Source organism: Colletotrichum tamarilloi, assembly GCF_030869305.1.
Source record: "Colletotrichum tamarilloi strain Tom-12 chromosome Unknown Scaffold_14.1, whole genome shotgun sequence".
Lineage (NCBI taxonomy): Eukaryota > Fungi > Ascomycota > Sordariomycetes > Glomerellales > Glomerellaceae > Colletotrichum > Colletotrichum tamarilloi.
In genome coordinates, this window is record NW_026849397.1 from 438,493 (window position 1) to 455,794 (window position 17,302).

The 17,302-nt window shown below is 51.0% G+C and overlaps 7 protein-coding genes across 7 annotated transcripts; 5 read left to right on the forward strand and 2 right to left on the reverse strand.

Annotated features, from left to right (window-relative positions):
- Positions 1–1,937: 1,937 nt before the first annotated feature.
- Positions 1,938–4,488, forward strand: CTAM01_05548 (kinesin motor domain-containing protein; the record flags this gene model as incomplete). Its single annotated transcript, XM_060521578.1, has 3 exons — positions 1,938–2,279; positions 2,340–3,437; positions 3,496–4,488. The coding sequence occupies 3 exons, from the start codon at positions 1,938–1,940 to the stop codon at positions 4,486–4,488; spliced, it is 2,433 nt and encodes an 810-aa protein (XP_060383792.1).
- Positions 4,489–4,960: 472 nt separating this feature from the next.
- CTAM01_05549 (DEAD/DEAH box helicase) lies at positions 4,961–6,913 on the reverse strand (the record flags this gene model as incomplete). The annotated part of the gene is made up of 6 exons (XM_060521579.1): positions 4,961–5,270; positions 5,319–5,398; positions 5,457–6,023; positions 6,085–6,249; positions 6,491–6,634; positions 6,695–6,913. The coding sequence occupies 6 exons, from the start codon at positions 6,911–6,913 to the stop codon at positions 4,961–4,963; spliced, it is 1,485 nt and encodes a 494-aa protein (XP_060383793.1).
- Positions 6,914–7,291: 378 nt separating this feature from the next.
- On the forward strand, positions 7,292–8,666 carry CTAM01_05550 (brix domain-containing protein; the record flags this gene model as incomplete). The annotated part of the gene is made up of 2 exons (XM_060521580.1): positions 7,292–7,720; positions 7,770–8,666. 2 exons carry the CDS (start codon positions 7,292–7,294, stop codon positions 8,664–8,666), a joined length of 1,326 nt encoding a protein of 441 aa, XP_060383794.1.
- A 2,691-nt stretch (positions 8,667–11,357) lies between these two features.
- CTAM01_05551 (phytanoyl-CoA dioxygenase) lies at positions 11,358–12,483 on the forward strand (the record flags this gene model as incomplete). The annotated part of the gene is made up of 3 exons (XM_060521581.1): positions 11,358–11,577; positions 11,644–12,019; positions 12,132–12,483. The coding sequence occupies 3 exons, from the start codon at positions 11,358–11,360 to the stop codon at positions 12,481–12,483; spliced, it is 948 nt and encodes a 315-aa protein (XP_060383795.1).
- Positions 12,484–13,728: 1,245 nt separating this feature from the next.
- CTAM01_05552 (C6 zinc finger protein) lies at positions 13,729–14,476 on the forward strand (the record flags this gene model as incomplete). The annotated part of the gene is made up of 2 exons (XM_060521582.1): positions 13,729–14,026; positions 14,115–14,476. The coding sequence occupies 2 exons, from the start codon at positions 13,729–13,731 to the stop codon at positions 14,474–14,476; spliced, it is 660 nt and encodes a 219-aa protein (XP_060383796.1).
- Positions 14,477–14,863: 387 nt separating this feature from the next.
- CTAM01_05553 (C6 zinc finger protein) lies at positions 14,864–15,442 on the forward strand (the record flags this gene model as incomplete). Its single annotated transcript, XM_060521583.1, has 1 exon — positions 14,864–15,442. The coding sequence occupies one exon, from the start codon at positions 14,864–14,866 to the stop codon at positions 15,440–15,442; it is 579 nt and encodes a 192-aa protein (XP_060383797.1).
- Positions 15,443–16,052: 610 nt separating this feature from the next.
- CTAM01_05554 (uncharacterized protein) lies at positions 16,053–17,036 on the reverse strand (the record flags this gene model as incomplete). Its single annotated transcript, XM_060521584.1, has 4 exons — positions 16,053–16,237; positions 16,297–16,595; positions 16,675–16,911; positions 16,975–17,036. The coding sequence occupies 4 exons, from the start codon at positions 17,034–17,036 to the stop codon at positions 16,053–16,055; spliced, it is 783 nt and encodes a 260-aa protein (XP_060383798.1).
- Between the last annotated feature and the right edge of the window lie 266 nt (positions 17,037–17,302).

The window sequence follows — 17,302 nt, forward strand, 5'->3', positions numbered from 1 at the left end:
TGTCGTAGTCTTGCTGATCCAAATGGTTGACCACAGCGGAATAGGGAGGTGGTCACCATCCATCGTACACCGCAACGCAGCGTTGACGCTTCATCCATGAACAGCGGCAGATCCAGGTGCCAACTGGGAGCAACCCATAGGCTACTACTCGAAGATGGGGAGAGGCGCAGCTGTGGCCTCAAGATTGTGCATTGCGGTCTCCACAGGGTCAAGCTCCTGACTCCTGAGTTCTGCCTCTTGAGCCTTGACAAGCACCAAGCAAATTCCTCTCACGTAACCCCACTCACTACTCCATAGTGTAGGTACTGGCCATATCTGTACTTTGCAGTTTCCCATCACCCAATGCATCTGTACCCGTACAAAGTATCCCTATTAGCTCGGGATACGGCCCACCGCTTGCCTGCACAGGCATCTGGCTTCCAGCATGCGTATTAGGTAGGCGGTCTCCCGATTCGCCTCGGCTCGCAAGGTCGTCTGTTCGAGGCGCATCATCGAGGGGCAGTCGAGGGGCCAACTCATCAGTCTACGTCTCAAGACCAACAGCCACTTGAGCACACCGTAACTTCAGTCATCCAGAAGAGTCATTGGACATCAGTTGCTCTGTTTGAGAATTGTTGAGTCACCTGTTGACTCCTTCCTATCTGTGGGAAGCGTAGGTACACCATACTCTCTGATACATATCTTGCAAGGACCTTACAGTGGAAGACTCAAAGTCAAGTGTCCTTTTCAGATACGTAGCTTTCGGAGGGGTCATCCAGATTCAGGTGTGGTAACCAGCAGATTGGGAATAACCCGTAGGAAAAAAGGGTAGGTATTCGAGCTCCGGCCTAGGCGGGCTCAAGGCTCCTCGGAGGTTCGGTGCTGCCCGTAGTGTATTCGTAAATTTTTTTCAACTTAATCCGACCACAATCCACCCAAAGGGCCCAGTGCTTCATGTTCAAATTTTCCAACCAGTCATGCGGGAGGAATTGGGATCAGCCTTGGACGGCACTGGTCCGCGTTGTCTGACTTTCTTGTCGTCCATGACTCACTGACGGGAAATGAGGGGTTGACGAGCCGGATGATGCCTGTGCATCCCTCAAGTATTTGACCTACGAGCCTGAGTAAAACTTTGATCGAGGGGCTATTACATGCAAGAACGCAGAGCTCTGTATAAGGAATAGAGAGCTGCCATAGCGGGCATAGGTAGCTCTTCTCATGCCCACAACAACTGCAGTGAGAGACTTGGTCTATGTTTTCTGCCTAGGCTTGACCAGTCAACCTACCTAATGATCGCCCCTGTGGTGACTACACACTTTAATGGTCTGACTCAAAGTCAATGACCGAGGGATAGGTAATGCTGCCACATTCAGGAACAAAGACACAAAATTGTCTGACAAGTCGGGCCGTATGTACTTAGTGCAGTGCCGCTGTTGAGCCTTGACAACGGATAGCTTCCAGAAAGGGCGCCTCGCCATAATTACCGACTAAGCCAAGTGAGCAAAAGGAGACGTGAAGTTGGACTGGACCTGTGAATTCCCAGCTCGAGGTCCTCCCACCATCGGTCGGACCCGGCGCCTACATGCAGTACGTACCTGTAGCCGGGCCCCACTGGGGACTTTGTCTCAGCGGGGAGCACCGTGCAAAAAAAAAGTTGGTGGGGGTGAGATCAGATTTCTGCCAGGGGGCCAGGGACATCAACGTGCACGTCCCTATTCTCACGGCTTATCTAATCGGGCGACTCGAACTCGCTTATCTTATCTCGTTGCCCGGTCATCGCAGTAAACAAGGATTGTGTCTATTTGTCCCATCGGCATTATTCGCGACCCAGACGACCCAGCTCTAGATATTCAACCTCGACGAAGAGCATCAATCACACGACAATCGCGTGTCCCTGAGCAGAGACATCGCCAATCTACTCAATCCACGCCGGAGGAACTTTAACAACAGAGCGAAAGATGGATTCCGCATTGCCGCAGAAGTCGTCAGCAAACCTCTTCCAGGTATATCTGCGCTTGAGACCGCCCCCGGCTGGCGCAGCTTTGTCCGACAGATTCGTCGATGTCGAAGAGTCCCACGAGGGCTCGCATCCAACCCATATTACACTGAACCCTCCCAATGACCGCAAGCGATCGACAGAAAAGTTTGCCTTCACCAGAGTCTTCGAAGAAGAGGCCTCTCAGCTCGATGTTTTCCACTGCACAGGAGTCGCCTCACTTGTTGAGGGTGTCTTGGCTCCTCATGGTGGACATGGTACCGATGCTCTGATCGCTACTCTGGGCGTCACTGGATCAGGAAAGGTAGTCTCGAGCTGTATTCGGTAACCCATCTTGGCTTACTTGTTCTAATAAATTGTATAGTCGCACACTATTCTTGGCTCACGCTCAACACGAGGCATGACACAACTTGCGCTCGACGTCGTCTTCAGATCAATTGGCTCCAACATGTACGACTCACCGACTTTGGAGAGCTCTCTCCAGTCCTCAGATGCCTCGGATGCCACCATTATATCCGCACCGTGTTTCCTCGAGACTGTCTTCGCAGACTTTGGCTCATCCCGCGGGGGAGGTTCAAGGGCGGGAACACCGATGCTTGTAGGACCCCCTGTTCATTTCGTCGAATTTCCCTTTCAGCCTTTCGCACACAACGAGAGGCAAAAGCGATTCCAGCAGCCAGTCGAGTTGACAGGCGTGCGTCTTGTGCCGTCGACACCAGACCATCCAAGGGGCAAGCCTCGCGATCGCTTTTCCACGCCAGTGCGGGAAGATTTCAAGATTCACGAAGACGTCGCTGAAAAGCACTTCATGGCTGTGACTACAGCATCCAAAGTAAAGAACACAGCTAAACAACTAGTGAAGGGTGAACACGGTCCTCCTCCAACCCCTCGACGCGCCCTGCAGCGACCCTCAGCTCTTCCCTCAGCTCCTGACATTAGCTCCGTCAACGTGTCTTCGGACCCCGATTCAGACTACGCCGTTGTTTTGTCCATGTACGAGGTCTATAATGACAAAATTTACGATCTTCTAACCCCGCCCATCAAATCCAACGCTACAAAAGAGTACCGGCGTCGGCCTCTACTCTTCAAATCAACCGAGCAGTCCTCCGATAGGAAGGTTGTGGCTGGACTGAAGAAGATTGCGTGTACGACCATGAGAGAAGCTATCATGGTATTGGAGGCAGGTTTACATGAGCGTCAGGTTGCTGGAACTGGCAGCAATAGTGTCTCCTCACGCAGCCACGGGTTCTTCTGTGTTGAGGTGAAGAAAAGATCCAGAGCAGGGCGCTACCGATCTTGGACCGGCAATACTCTGACTATTGTTGACTTGGCTGGCTCCGAGCGTGCCCGAGATGCCAAGACGCAAGGCGCAACTCTCGCCGAAGCCGGCAAGATCAACGAGAGTCTGATGTATCTCGGTCAGTGTCTCCAGGCACAAAGCGGTATGGGCAACAGCAGCAAGGTACGTCAAGTCGGCTGAAGACCATCAACCAGGACAAATCTAACGTGAAATAACATAGCCTACTGTCATGCCATTCCGGCAATGCAAGATGACTGAGCTTCTGTTCTCAAACTCCTTCTCAGCGTCGTCTTCATCATCTGCGGGTGTTGTGCCTCGTCGGAATGCCCAGCGAGGCATTATGATCGTCACTGCCGATGCACACGGCGACGCGAATGCTACCTCGCAGATTCTCAGATATAGCGCCCTCGCTAGGGAAGTAACGATTCCTCGGATTCCCAGCATTACATCGACTATTCTGGCCGATACACCCTCATCAGCACACCCGCCGTCAGGAATGAGATCCCCTGATTTGCCTCCACAGCGCCGAGGATACTTTGGCCATGGATCGTCTGGCCATCGCAACTTCTCTCCAAATTCAGATAACGGAGACAGAGTGCTCATGGAGCATGCGGCGCTGGAAATTGCTCGTATGCAGGAAGAGATAACCAACCTTCACGTCGAGCTAGACAACGAACGCGAGATGAGAGTTACCGCTGAAGCACATCTGCTCAGTATGGAAGACAGACTGCTGGAGCTAGAGCAGACAGTCCGCGAGGATTGCATGGCTGAGTTTGACGCTCGCTTCGAGTTAGAGCTGGCCCGCTGGAAAGCAACTCTTGCTGCAGAGCAAGAGAAGGGCGAGGAGCACTGGGATCGTAAGATGGAGCTTTTCGAAAAGGGGCTTGGCCTAACAATCGACGACGAGGCCGGCGAGGACAAGGAGAATTTACTTGTCGAGGACCTTGAAGACGAGAACGAAAGACTTCGACGCGAGAACGAGATCTTGAAGCGGGAGCTCGCGCAAAGAAGCCCGAGCAAGCGGAAGCCGCTCCAAGAACGCGAAGACTTTGGTGTCCGCAAAGGCGGCGCCACTGGTGTGAGCAACCTCGGTCGCAAGATGGAGCAACTACGCGTTAGCAACGAAAGTACTGGTGGCAGCTCGGGGAGTCCCAAGAAGATGCGGAAGCTCGCGACGAAGCGATGGGAGACGGTTGCCGACGATGAATTCTGATTGAGTGCTTTGTACCAATTCTCTGGGAGTTGTCTGCGCTGGAGGTTGCGCTTGTTTCTCGGCATATACCCATGTTGGACCTTTCTTTCGTTTTCTGTCGGGATTGGCGTTGTTTTCAGGACAGGAGTTTGATGTTGCAACGAGTCTGAAGGATAGACGACTGTTTTACTACACTACTTAATTCACTTATTCTCAAGAGTACTGGTCACCCGTTCTCTTCAACTCCGCCTGCCGCAGCTAGCAGAGACAACATGACGTGAAATCCTGATAACAGGAATTCACGTTCAAATCACTTTTAATCCGCCTCCATCTCAACGGCATGCTTGACCTGAATAAAAACGGAAGGCATCTGCAACCCTCTGCCAACCCAAGCTTTGTTCAATCTTCAACAGTGATGAAAGCTGTCTCACGATCTCAGACACACTAGAAACACCGGAAACTCCCCGGGGAAAAAAAGATAGGTATCAAAATTTCAGCCCTCCTCAGCGTCCATGTCGTCGTGACGCCTCTTGTTGCCCTTGCCTTTCTTCCCACCCTTGAGAGTCGAGCCCTTCTTGCCTTGGTTCTCCATCAGATTCTTCATCTCCATTCTGGCGTGTCTTTGTGCCTCCTCAACGCGACTCTGGAAGACCATGACCTCGTCCTTTTGCGTGGGGTACTCGGTCAGCTTCTTGCCGAGGGCGGCCTCGATTCGCAGGTAAATTTCGAGGTCGTATTGTGTGACTAGACTGATGGCAATGCCTGACTTTCCGGCACGAGCGGTACGACCGATTCGATGAATCCTGACGTGGTTAGCTACGGTAAATTGTTTGCTTGCGGGTACGACATACATGGTCTTGCTGTCCTGCGGCAAGTCGTGATTTATGACAACGTCGACGAGCGGAATATCGAGACCTCTGGCAGCGACATCCTGGTACTAATTAGCTTCGCCAAAGAGAGAGATAGCGCGGTATATGTCATAGACTCACGGTGGCGACCAAAATCTGGCGAGTTCCTTCACGGAACCTGGAAAGCGCACCAAGACGCGCAGTCTGGTTGAGCTGTCCATGCAGAGGGATGGCGGAGAATCCTAACGCACGCAGCAGGATCGACAACCGTTGCACCTCCGCAACAGTGCGGGCGAAGATGATGATGCGCTTGCCGGCGAACTCGTTACCAAGATAAATCAGGTAGGTATCCTTTTGCGTATGAGGAACAAAGCAGTAGTGCTGGATCAACCCCTTGACCGTCTGGTATTTGTTGGAGCTGATGCTGACGCGGACTGGGTCTCTCAAACTGGCCCGGGACAGACTCTCGATCTTTGTGCTCATCGTAGCGGAGAAGAGGAAAGTTCGGCGTTCGCGGGGGAGAAACTTGAGGAGAGAGGTGATGGCTGGGCCGAAATCCATGTCAAGCAGTCTATCGGCTTCGTCCATCACCAAGTACTTCAGCGAGCGCAAGGAGAAACCCTTAGTCTTCTCGAGGTGATCAACTAGACGTCCGGGTGTAGCGACAAGAATATGGGGGCGCTTGCCGAGAGCAATAGCCTGAGAGACCTGTTGTCCGAGCTGTTAGCATTCTCTGCGGCGGGGAGATCTATGAGGGGGTTGACTCAACGAAGTCGAGACCGCCGACAATTACGGCGCATCGCAAGTTGATCAGGCTACCAAGTGCCTCGAACTGTGCACCAATCTGTGCCGCCAACTCTCTTGTGGGCGCGAGAACAAGTCCAAAGAACGGTTGAGGTTTCTCCAAGAGTGCTTGAATAACGGGGAGTGCGAACTGTGAATGGTAGTTAGCGGCCGCATTGGGTAGCCTTGTAGTCCGTCCAGTCGTGACGGGTAGAGGAAAACGGCAGTGGATCTGTGAAAGTCGATGACGATCGGGTTTTCACATTACAATCGCACAAGAGTCTTGGACACTTGAACAAGCCTACATGTTCGTCTCGACCCTATCTGGCTTTCATGGTACGGTTCCGAGGTGGGCTGAAGGTGTGTATGGAAGGAAGAAAGGGTCTACTGACAGCCGCCGTTTTTCCTGAACCTGTCTCGGCCAGACCAATGATATCGCGATTCGCAAGGGCGTGAGGGATTGACTGAGCCTGAATAGGTGTGGGCTTCTTGTATCCGAGAGATTCGCATGCTTCGCATAGGGACTCGACGACACCCTGGAACATTGACATTAGAGACCATCACGGGCCAAAGGAGGGGTCTTGGTTGCAATTTACCAGCTCCTTGAAGCTCTTGGTCACTTCCTCGGTGGCATCGGCAGTAACGTCAGCATTGATATCGACATCGGAATCGGCATCGGCTGCGATATTGTCTTCGGAATCAGATTCGGCTTCAGATTCGGTTGGTGGGGATGGAGAAGCTTCCGCCTCGACTTTGCGAGAAACTTTGGAAGACGAGCCCGTTTGCGCCACCTTTTGTCGCTTGGAGGAAGGCATCTTCGCCTTCGATATCGCCTTTTTTGTCGTCGAGGAAGGCATCTTTGTCGTCAACAGCTCGCAGTGCGGTGTGGCGCAAAGAGGAAAGCGATTGTCGAAGGCTTCGGTGCAAAAAGTTTAGCAGTTGGCGCGACCTGATGACATCCCACGCTCTGGGAAAGTTTTTAGTGGAGATCTGAGTGTTATCAGCACGTGAACGCTGTTTTTTTGGTTCTTATCGACCGGGCCCCGCCAAAAAATTTCCTGCAGACAACCAAAGCACCCAGGTCCGCCCCAGGCCCAGTTGCTTTTCGAATTGCGGATTCTGGATCCTCGACAACTCATCGACGTCAAGGTTTTCTTACCCCAAGCCAATTACCACCCCGAACCCATCAAAAGATGGCGCGCAAGAGAGTCAAGAAGAGGACGCACCTCGGTGCCAGCAATCCTGTCACCGCCGGCGAGAACAATGGCGCAAAGGATCCCAAGAGCATGGTCATCCGCATCGGCGCGGGTGAGGTTGGCTCCAGCGTGAGCCAACTTGCTGCCGATTTCCGAAAGGTCATGGAGCCGGGGACCGCCAGTCGAATGAAGGAGAGAAGAGCAAACCGATTGAAGGACTACGTTGTCATGACCGGCCCCCTCGGCGTCACTCACCTGATGCTCTTTTCGCGATCAGAGAGCGGCAATACCAACTTGCGCGTGGCACTCACACCTCGAGGCCCTACACTGAACTTCCGAGTCGAGAAATACTCTCTGTGCAAGGATGTACAGAAGTCCCAGAGACGCCCCAAGGGCAGCGGAAAAGAGCAGATTGCTCCGCCATTGGTACGACATCAATTGCCCTATTTGCTCGAATTTTGCTAAACCATCCCAGCTCGTCATGAACAACTTCCATACCCCCGACGCCGACGCAACATCCAAGGTGCCCAAACATCTCGAGTCCTTGGTGACCTCCGTCTGGTCCAGTGTCTTCCCTCCGCTGAACCCGAACGCGACGCCCCTGAGCAAGATTAAGCGCACGTTACTGCTTAACCGCGAAAAGGACCCCGAGAACGAGGGATCCTTTATTATCAACATGCGGCACTACGCCATTACCACACGGTCAACAGGAATCTCAAGGCCACTCCGAAGGCTCGAAAAGGCAGAGAAGCTGTTGGCTTCAAAGACAAACGGAAAGGGGGGTGTGCCGAATCTTGGAAAGCTGGAAGATATCGCCGACTTTCTTCAGGGTGGAGAGAACGGGGACGGATATCTCACCGATGCAACCAGCGGAAGCGAGCTCGACAGTGATGCCGAAGTCGAGGTCAAGGAACAGAAGGCTCAGAAGATAAGGAAGAGCGCTGCCCCGGTCGACGACGATATGGCCGATGAGGATGATGCCGTTGAAAAGCGTGCGGTCAAGCTCGTCGAGTTAGGTCCTCGTATGCGCCTGCGTCTGACCAAGGTTGAGGAAGGCTTGTGCTCTGGAAAGGTTATGTGGCACGAGTATGTCCACAAGTCCAAGGAGGAGGTAAAGGAGTTGGAGAAGCGCTGGGAGCAGAGACAGAAGGAGAAGGAGGCCAGGCGGAAACAACAAAAGGAGAACGTCGAAAAGAAGCGGAAAGCCAATGCCGGCAAGGGCAAGGAGGCTGATGACAGTGACGTGGACATGGACTATGACGACGAATTTGACAGCGAGGGTCTGGCTGGGGATGCCGAATACCAGGTCAATGAGGCCATGGAGGATACGGGCGAATGGGAGGACGAGGAAGACGAGATTACCAAAGGCTGAAAACTGGGATGTGTGTGGTCTCTTGGCCCCTATTGAATAATACCCAAAATGGACAATTCTGATCACTTGTTAAAGCATACCAGCCAATCCTATTGACATTAAAACAGCTATTCTGTCACACTTCCCTTGCCCGAGATGAAGCAGTTTCAAGAGCCGTTGGACCTTCGAAGACGGTTGAAATTATGGCATCCGCCACCTCGAATGTGGAGGCCAGCCCGATTCCCGCCCTGCTACATATTGGACGCAAGAGCAATATCCTCGTCTCGGAACGGCCGGCCTGCCCCTCCGTCAACGCAGGCCGGTTGCGGCGCAGAAAAGTCCGTCGTGAGGTATTATCCCAGCCAGACTGTAAGAGTCATACGTGACATTGACGCTACTCAACAATAAGAAGCCAAAACATTCTCATTACTAGCGACAGAGGTACTATTATCAAGTATTTTTGACACTCTGCACTGTGCCAGCCGAGTTGAGGACCTTGTCCATATCCCAGTCATTGATGGGCCCTTGGAAGTTCTTTTGTTTCAAAGAACCGCGACGGGAGCACAATACTCAAAAGCCAAGACTCGGGTATAGTTCATGGACCCAGCTTTTCTGGCAACGCTGTTGGCATGCAGATAGGGGCCCTCAGAACGACCCTCCACAGGACAGAAAACATGTTACAAACGAAATCGGACCGGCTCAGGTTCAGATAGCGAGGAAAAAAGTGATCTGCCCCGGCTCTGAAACAGAAGGAACCCCTGTGGCATCACATACGTTGATGCTCAGGAACAAAACTGCTGAGGTCATAACATTGAGATGGGACGCAGACTGAAGAAAGTCAACTTCGGCCCAAGATGCACCAGTAGAGGGCCAGAGGCTTCTACAAACCTAATTTACAAGTTACAAGCAGAATGTATGCGATGAGGATCAGGGTGATATGTTTAGTCCCAGTCCTGACATAGCGTCTGCTAGCATCTAACCAGCTTCGTCGGGCTCACATGCATAGAAAGACCAGAGAACAACGGACGTGGCGATTCACCAAGCCAGAGTCGGCATCCATCCAAACTGAAATTCCGTGAATCATCTCATATAGGCCAATGGCAGGTGCCGTGATGTAGTAAAAATGATATTGATCACTGCTTGACTGTAACCGTAAGATCAATTATTAGTCCAAAGTATTATGAACTGAGGTGCACTGGAAGCATGGAATATTGTAGTCAACTTGCAAGAAAAACTGAAGCAATTTCACCTAGACCAAGTAGTGATAAAGTGAGCCACGAAAGCAGCCAAGAGGCCGAAGTAGCAAGGTTACGGCTCTCAGTAAATCGGATTTTATTGGAACTTGCTCTGTTAAAGCAGTTATCTCATAATTCCATCCGTGATATTCGACACTGTACAAGGCATCTAGTCCATGAGTTGGTGATGGAGAACCATAGGCCTAGAGCTGACACCTAGGTAGCTGAACTAGCGCCGCATGGCTACGGTACTGCTATTGCCCTCGAGATGGCATCGTCTAGATCGACCGGGCCGCCGACTGTACCGTCAGAGATGCTATCTTGGTCATGTGATCTAGAGGGAAGGAGGGTAGGGTTTGTATCTGCTGCTGGTTTATTCAGGTCTTTCCCTGAACTGACAGATGTTACGCGATTAGAAACAGCTATCTCGCCATTGTTCACGAGTTGCAAGATTCCAAATGGTTCTCTCTCATGGTTCCTCATAGAATTAGCTGTAGAGGATATCAGGAGGATTTGGCACGACACGCTGCCTTTGCTTGCTGGTCAGGTGCTTGCGAGCCTCTTTTCAGTTTTTATACTTCATATGAGATCTATTATATAACACCTTCATTGGGGATGCAATGGACTAAAGAAATTCCGCCAATCTTGGCTCAGCTGCATGCCTTATCTGGGTTACAATGATAAACCACGATGTCGCTCCTTCTATGGCTGAGGCGGTACAGTATCAAGGGAACGGGCGGGGAGAACGGGCTCGCGTATTTTTAGGCAACCGGTCGCCCAACACTTTCGTCTAGCCCCCGTGTCGAGGCCCATCTCCAGATCCTCAGTATCCAAACAGTGTCTGATAGCTTAATGAAGCTTGCACATACTGCAACAATGCACCAGGCGCCCTATCTGTGGATTTGATCATTCTGAACCGGCTGGTAGACATGATTGATCTATGCCACTTTGGGTTCTTGTCGTCACGTGAAAATCAGACTCACCACATTGACTCAGTCTCGATGACAATAGATGCAGATTGAAAGTTGATGTTTCTGTGTTTCTCTACTTCATCGAACCATGCGGAGCTAGACCGGAGTTGTTAGCTGCATATTACATGGTTCAAAACGAAAAGCGCATGCTCATGGCTGGTCTTGTTGACCCCACCCACCCATCTCGCATGAGTGTGTTCTTATTCCTTTTTAGGAAGTATCTTCAACCTCCCTCAATGAGAGGATAAACTTCGGCAGCCAGCTTAACACTACTGTGCGGAGTGGCAAGCATAGCCCTGTCACAACTTGCGATTATGGATACTATCCCCCATCATGCTCAAGCTACGTTACGGAGTAATTACATGAGCTCTTGTACACTAAATCCTCGTGGTTTATAAACCATTTTGTCTTTGCAAAGTTCCCATAGCCCTGAGCACCCGACGACTAAGCTCGGTACATTGTTTGTTATCGACATACCTATTGTTTTCGGACATTGAAATCGAATCATGTCTCCATCCACAGTGTCGGACATGAGGGCTAAATATGGTCCTGAGGTCCAGAAGGTCTCCGCCGACACACCATTGGACGACATCATCTACCTTCTCAAGCGTGACGGGGGCGTCTTCGTTAGAGATCTGGTCCCTGTCGCTGATGTCGACAAAGCTCACGAAGAATGCCGCGAACGCCTTGAAAATGATGTGGAATGGAATGGCTCCTTCTTTCCAAGTAAATATTCATATTGTCTACGTCAAGACGGACTGATGTATTTGTGCTGACACACGATCGTCACAGAGGAGACTCAGCGGGCACCAGCCTTGTTGGCTCTCAGCCCTACGTATGCCAAAACACAAGTCATGAACCCAGTCTACCAAAAGGTGTGCGAGCACTTCTTGACCACCCGAAGTTGGTTCTGGTGGGGAAACGAGAAGAAGGAATCTGTATCAAAGCCATATGTTCACTCCTGTACTGCTATGAGCATTGGGCCCGGGGGCAAAGCTCAGCCCTTGCACCGAGACGACTACATCAGCCACAACTATCATCAAGAGGTGAGTGAATGGGATGATGAGCGAGACAAGGGCAGGGAAACAGCTGTTGGGCTCTTCGTGGCTGGCTGTAAAGTCACCAAGGAGAACGGTGGAACGCAATTCATTCCCCGGAGCCATTTGTGGTAAGTAATCATATCCCTTATCCATGCGCTAGGGCGCTGATAGTCGACGCATTCTCGATCAAACTGGCCTCCGACCGAGGAAGAAAGATGAACTGATGCCATGATCTTAAAGGGGCACTGATAGACACATGCCTCCTCGAGTAGAGGAGTGCATTTACGCCGAGATGGAGACAGGCGATGCCTTCATCATGCTGGCATCCGCGTACCATGCCGGAGGCCACAACACAACAAAGAATGAGAGACGACTGATGTTTGCCACATTCTCTATTCGAGGTTATCTTCGACAGGAGGAGAATCAATTCTTGTCTGTGCCCCAAGATATTGCAAAAAAGTTGGATCAACCCATCCAGGAGTTTATGGGATATTCAATGAGCGATCCGGCCTGTGGGTACGTTGATCAGATGGATCCAATCTTTGTGCTCCGTCCCGAGTTGAAGGGCGACGGGCGTCCATCCGACTTTTGATGAACAACTAAATCGCAGTCACTTGAGATTGGAAGCTTTGCTTCAGCTTCTCAGCTTGGGACTGTCGAGAATAGCCCTTTGCTGCTTCAGGAAGTGCCTTGCTTTAGATAGATAGCTTGAGATTATGATTCATCGGTTATCAAAAGCCTACATGATTTTCAAGGGAACAGCTAAAATTACACCGTTGCCAAACCTTACGCATGAAAGCACTAGACTTCGATCATTTTGCATTCTAGTCCATTGGAATCTTTTATGAAATGACTTGAAAGCTATGTCCTAAAAGGTGTCGGCCATAAGCATCATTCTTAACGCCTCACTGGCAACGATCATCACGGTAACTCCATGTAATTCGGGATCATATGGAGTGGCAAAGCCTGGAGCGAGTCTTCCTAACGTTACCCGAAACCAAAAGTAAATGAGAGGAAGCTAGTGATGACCATTGTTCGACCGACCTTGTAATGCTTCACATCATGTGAGTGCTAGCATGAGGCGCCAGACCGGGGACAACACGTTGTCTTAAGGGTGACTGTCCCCGGCGCGGAATTCAGATTCCTTTGTCATGACTCCACTACCACCTTAGCGGATGCTGCTTACCTGCAGGCTGCACACCTGCACTACCTACGTACCGCTCCTCTCTACGGCAAGGTAGGTTTACGGCTGTACGGAATACATGGATTGCCCAAGCGTCCAATCCTGAACAACCAACATGAACCCAACACCGGGCGAGACTCTCTGGTCCGCCGGCCTTTCTTCCACTTGCTCCCAACATTTGGTCGGATAGTTGCGTACAAATTTGGTGATCATACCTACCTCACCACAGGGTCTACGAGATTCGGATGCGAAATGCGTGCCAACATCGCAATGGCCAGGGGCTCGAAAGCCGTCAGAAAAGGTCAGCTCGGTTCTCCCCTCTCTTGCTCTGAATCTTGTACCGAAAACTGCACTAGAGGGCACTCAGTCCCTGCCCGGGTCTTGTTGAGCCAGATTGGGAACAAGTTTCAGCAGCGAGACATTCTGTCGCTCATGATTTCTGAGCGTGCGATTTGCTACCCGATTATGCCTCAGCTCCCGCTCAGATTTCGTCGCTGACCATCAACAGATCCAGCATGCGGAACCTGTAGAAAGAAGTGCCGCAAGTGTGACCGCGCGCGCCCTGTCTGCAATCGATGCAAGTCAAAGGGCTTACACTGTGAGGGCTACCCTCCTCGATTCCAATTCTGTGAATCATTACAGACGCACAGTTTGATGACCGCTGGCGATGAGCGGGACCCAGAAGCGGAGAAAGAGCGCGTTCAGCCTGATGTCCTACCCACCAACGAGCTTACTCCGGCCCAAAACCTGAGCTCACCAACATCGACTCCAAGTTCACTTTCTTCAGATCACCCAAGCCAAAGCCGCCGCCTCCTCCAGACTTTGTCACAAGGTGCTTCTCCAGCCTCGCCCCAAGATCGATCTCTTGGCGCACCGTCACCGGCGACAATCACCGGGCACCCTGTCGACGATCTACTGCTCACGAGTAACAGCCAGAAATTGCTTGTTTACTGTAAGTTGCTCCTTGGCCGCCCGGAACCTTCCATATTCCATTTTCTCTCAGCCAGTGTGACATCATTGTTTCTGACAACTGTTTGTAGTCGACAGAGAGCTGAGCCATCATCTAACAATTGTCGTTGAAGGCGTGGACAACCCGTTCCGCGTACATGTCCTCCCACTGGCCTACAATCACACAGGTGTTCTCCATGCAGTCCTGGGACTTACCGCGTGCCATCTGCACCTGTCACCATCAGGTGCTAACCAGGTTGACATGGCCACTGCCTTACAACACCGTGTTGCTGCATTGAACGGTCTAAGCTCCCTTTTAATCAAGGAAGAAATCTACGGACTTACAGAAGCTGAAGAAGAGGCCGCACTAGCAATAATCTTCCTTTTGGTACTTCATGATGTAAGCTCCAAGACCCATTTCAAGTTTCTCCGCAGCGCGAGTCTTGTTGGCTAAGCAACCACATGCATGATATCTAGATATGCGAGCTGGGAATATCTGCCCATGCTGTTCATTTGAATGGCGTGTCATTCCTCTGTGGAAGAATTGCATCTCCTATAGGAAGGGCAGAGCGGTCTGCAGCAACCATCTTCTTTTTGTCTGCTTTATCATGGCAAGTATAGTACTCGTCTCCGATCTCGAAACTTTCTAATGACAAACATGTTGATCAGGTTGGATGTCTTAAGAGGATTCAGTGGTGCTGAGAAGCTCACCTACTCCGAGAATGTCCGGAAATGTGTTGCAAACATTACTACTCCACACGCAGCCCTGCACACTTTGGTTGGTTGTCCCGCAGTCATATTCCTCAGAATCGGGGACGTAATAGCAGCAGCCAAGCAGAATATGCAGGGATTGTTATCTGCCGTCGACTTTCAGACCAGATTAGATGAGGCAGAAAGCTTTCTTCGCGACCTCGATCTCGATATGATCGAATATCCCACACCACATCCGGAGTGGAGACAGCTCGCGGAGGCTTTTAGACATGCTAGTCTGCTGAGAATCTTACGATGGCCTGATACGTTCGTCATTCCCTGCGAAGACCCTAGGATCAGGCCATCGGTATCAGCAATCCTGGATTGCTGTGCAAACGTTTCAATGGACTCGCCATTCTTCAAGCGGCTGTTGTTCCCTCTATTTCTGGCGGCAACCGAGACATCTGAAAGACACCAGATACACTACGCCAGTCTTTGTATCGAAAATATTCGACGCTCTACGGGATTTCAACATGCAGCCATGATGGAAGTCCTTGAAGGGGTTTGGGAGGAAAGAAGACTGAAAACCCGGGGCTGGACGAATGTTCCCTGGATGGAATTTGTGAGTAAAGACCCGAATTGTCCCTTGGTCCAACATCTATACTCATTCGAATGCAGACCTGCTCTGAGAGTATGCAGCAGCAACACGCTTACCTGTTCTTTTGACTAAGTATACGGAGGTGTGCCAAAATGGCTCACCAACTCTCAATATCACAAACAGGACCGCCGGAAGATGCGATGAAGAAAAGATTCCCTAGCCACCGAACGGCAGTTTCAAAAGTTCACCCTGGAAACGTGTCTTAAAGAATGACATCGTTAATGGAGATGCCTGAGTCCCGGCACCTTGAAGCTTACCCATGATATGTCATGGGAACCTTGATACAACTTGTTCAAACAGCTTAGCGCGGGATTCGGAAGGAATTTGCAAATGAGTCATACTACACCCACGTTACTAAATCTGGGCAACAACCGCCAAGTTTGATAGTGAGCAGATACCAAAGAGAGGCTTTATATGGAAGGAAGCGCCATTTGATCGTTGTCATCCAGCCCTCTCAACTGTGAGAGTTATAATACCCACTCAGACATGGTTTGGCATGGGCCAGATGGAAGCGACGCAGGGGCTGGACTGAGTTACAGGCACATCAGTGTGTCTGGAAAGGCCAAGCCACGATTCAGTAGTTGGCATGATGCGTTGTTTAGTATCGGACTTCTTTCAAAATTGCAATGCTATACAACTCATCGTTGATCGGCGCATATGATGTTAACGGCGTACTTCTCGTCTAGTTATACAAACCCCCATTTGCACAGAGGACTGATCCAGTAGTCCACCGAGCGTCACTGCTGCAAAGGAATGCCACGAGAGGTGCGACATCATCCACTTCTCCGATTCTCGCTGCAGCCGGTGTAGACTCGATCAAGGGCTCCATGTCTTTTCTAAACTGGTCATCGCTTTCGTTCCACTGATCTACATCGCAGGACATGTCAGTCTTGCTGCGAGTGGCGTCTTGGATGTGAGATGCCTACCAGTAGCCACCGGGCCAGGATTGACGCAATTGACAGTAATGCCATGCTCTTGCCCAAGTTCTTTGGCCCACACACGCGCAAGTGCCTCGTTGGCCGCTTTTGTGGCAGCATATACGGTTTGTCCAGCGACCCCAAGACGAGCCGCTGCGGAAGAAACAAAAACTATTCGACCGCCTCGAGCAATGTGCGGCACGACAGCTTTGGTCAGAAAAATTGGTCCCTTCACATTGGTGTCGAAATGGGTGAGATACAAGTCTTCGGTGACTTCGTCGAGGTTTGCGTCGACACCCAAAGCCGCGCTGAGAAGTAGAGCAAATTATCAGAGCCACACACATAATGGACAAAACCAAGCCATAGAAATCGAGAGCGGAAACTGACTTATGAACCAAAATTTCGATTTTGCCAGTTCCACTAAACTTCAGCGTAGCGTCAACGAGTCTGGAGATCTCAGATAATTTCCCGACATCTGCCTGGATCGCAATGGCATTCGACCCGTGTTGTTGGATGTCCTTGACGATGTCTTCGGCTCGCTGGCGACTGCTGTCTGTCACGAAGTTGGCGACAACATTGGCTCCTCGCCTCCCAAGTTGTTTTGCAATCGCGGCGCCAATTCCACTGTGAAATCAAAAAATATTAGCGGGAGTCTAAAAAGACCGACAAAGGCGGCCGATTCCTCACCGTGAAGCGCCGGTGACAATCGCTGTCTTACCGGTAAGATCGACACCTCTGAAGTCAGACATGGTAGGATGAAGTTGTTGAAGCTGTCATGAATTGGCATTTGGATACAAGGCTTCTGAACATATCTAGCGAAGCAAAGTTCGGGAGCATACGACATATATCTCTCCCAAAGATCTGGTATTGTTAGATCACTCGCGGTTGCCGCAAGATGTAAGATCGGTAATAGTGGCCATATTGGGCTACCCCGCGTTGCGCTGATTCCTTCGCAGTGCTGACGTGGGGTCCATTATGAAGAGGCCGGCTGGATGTCTTTCCTGTTCAAGCCAGG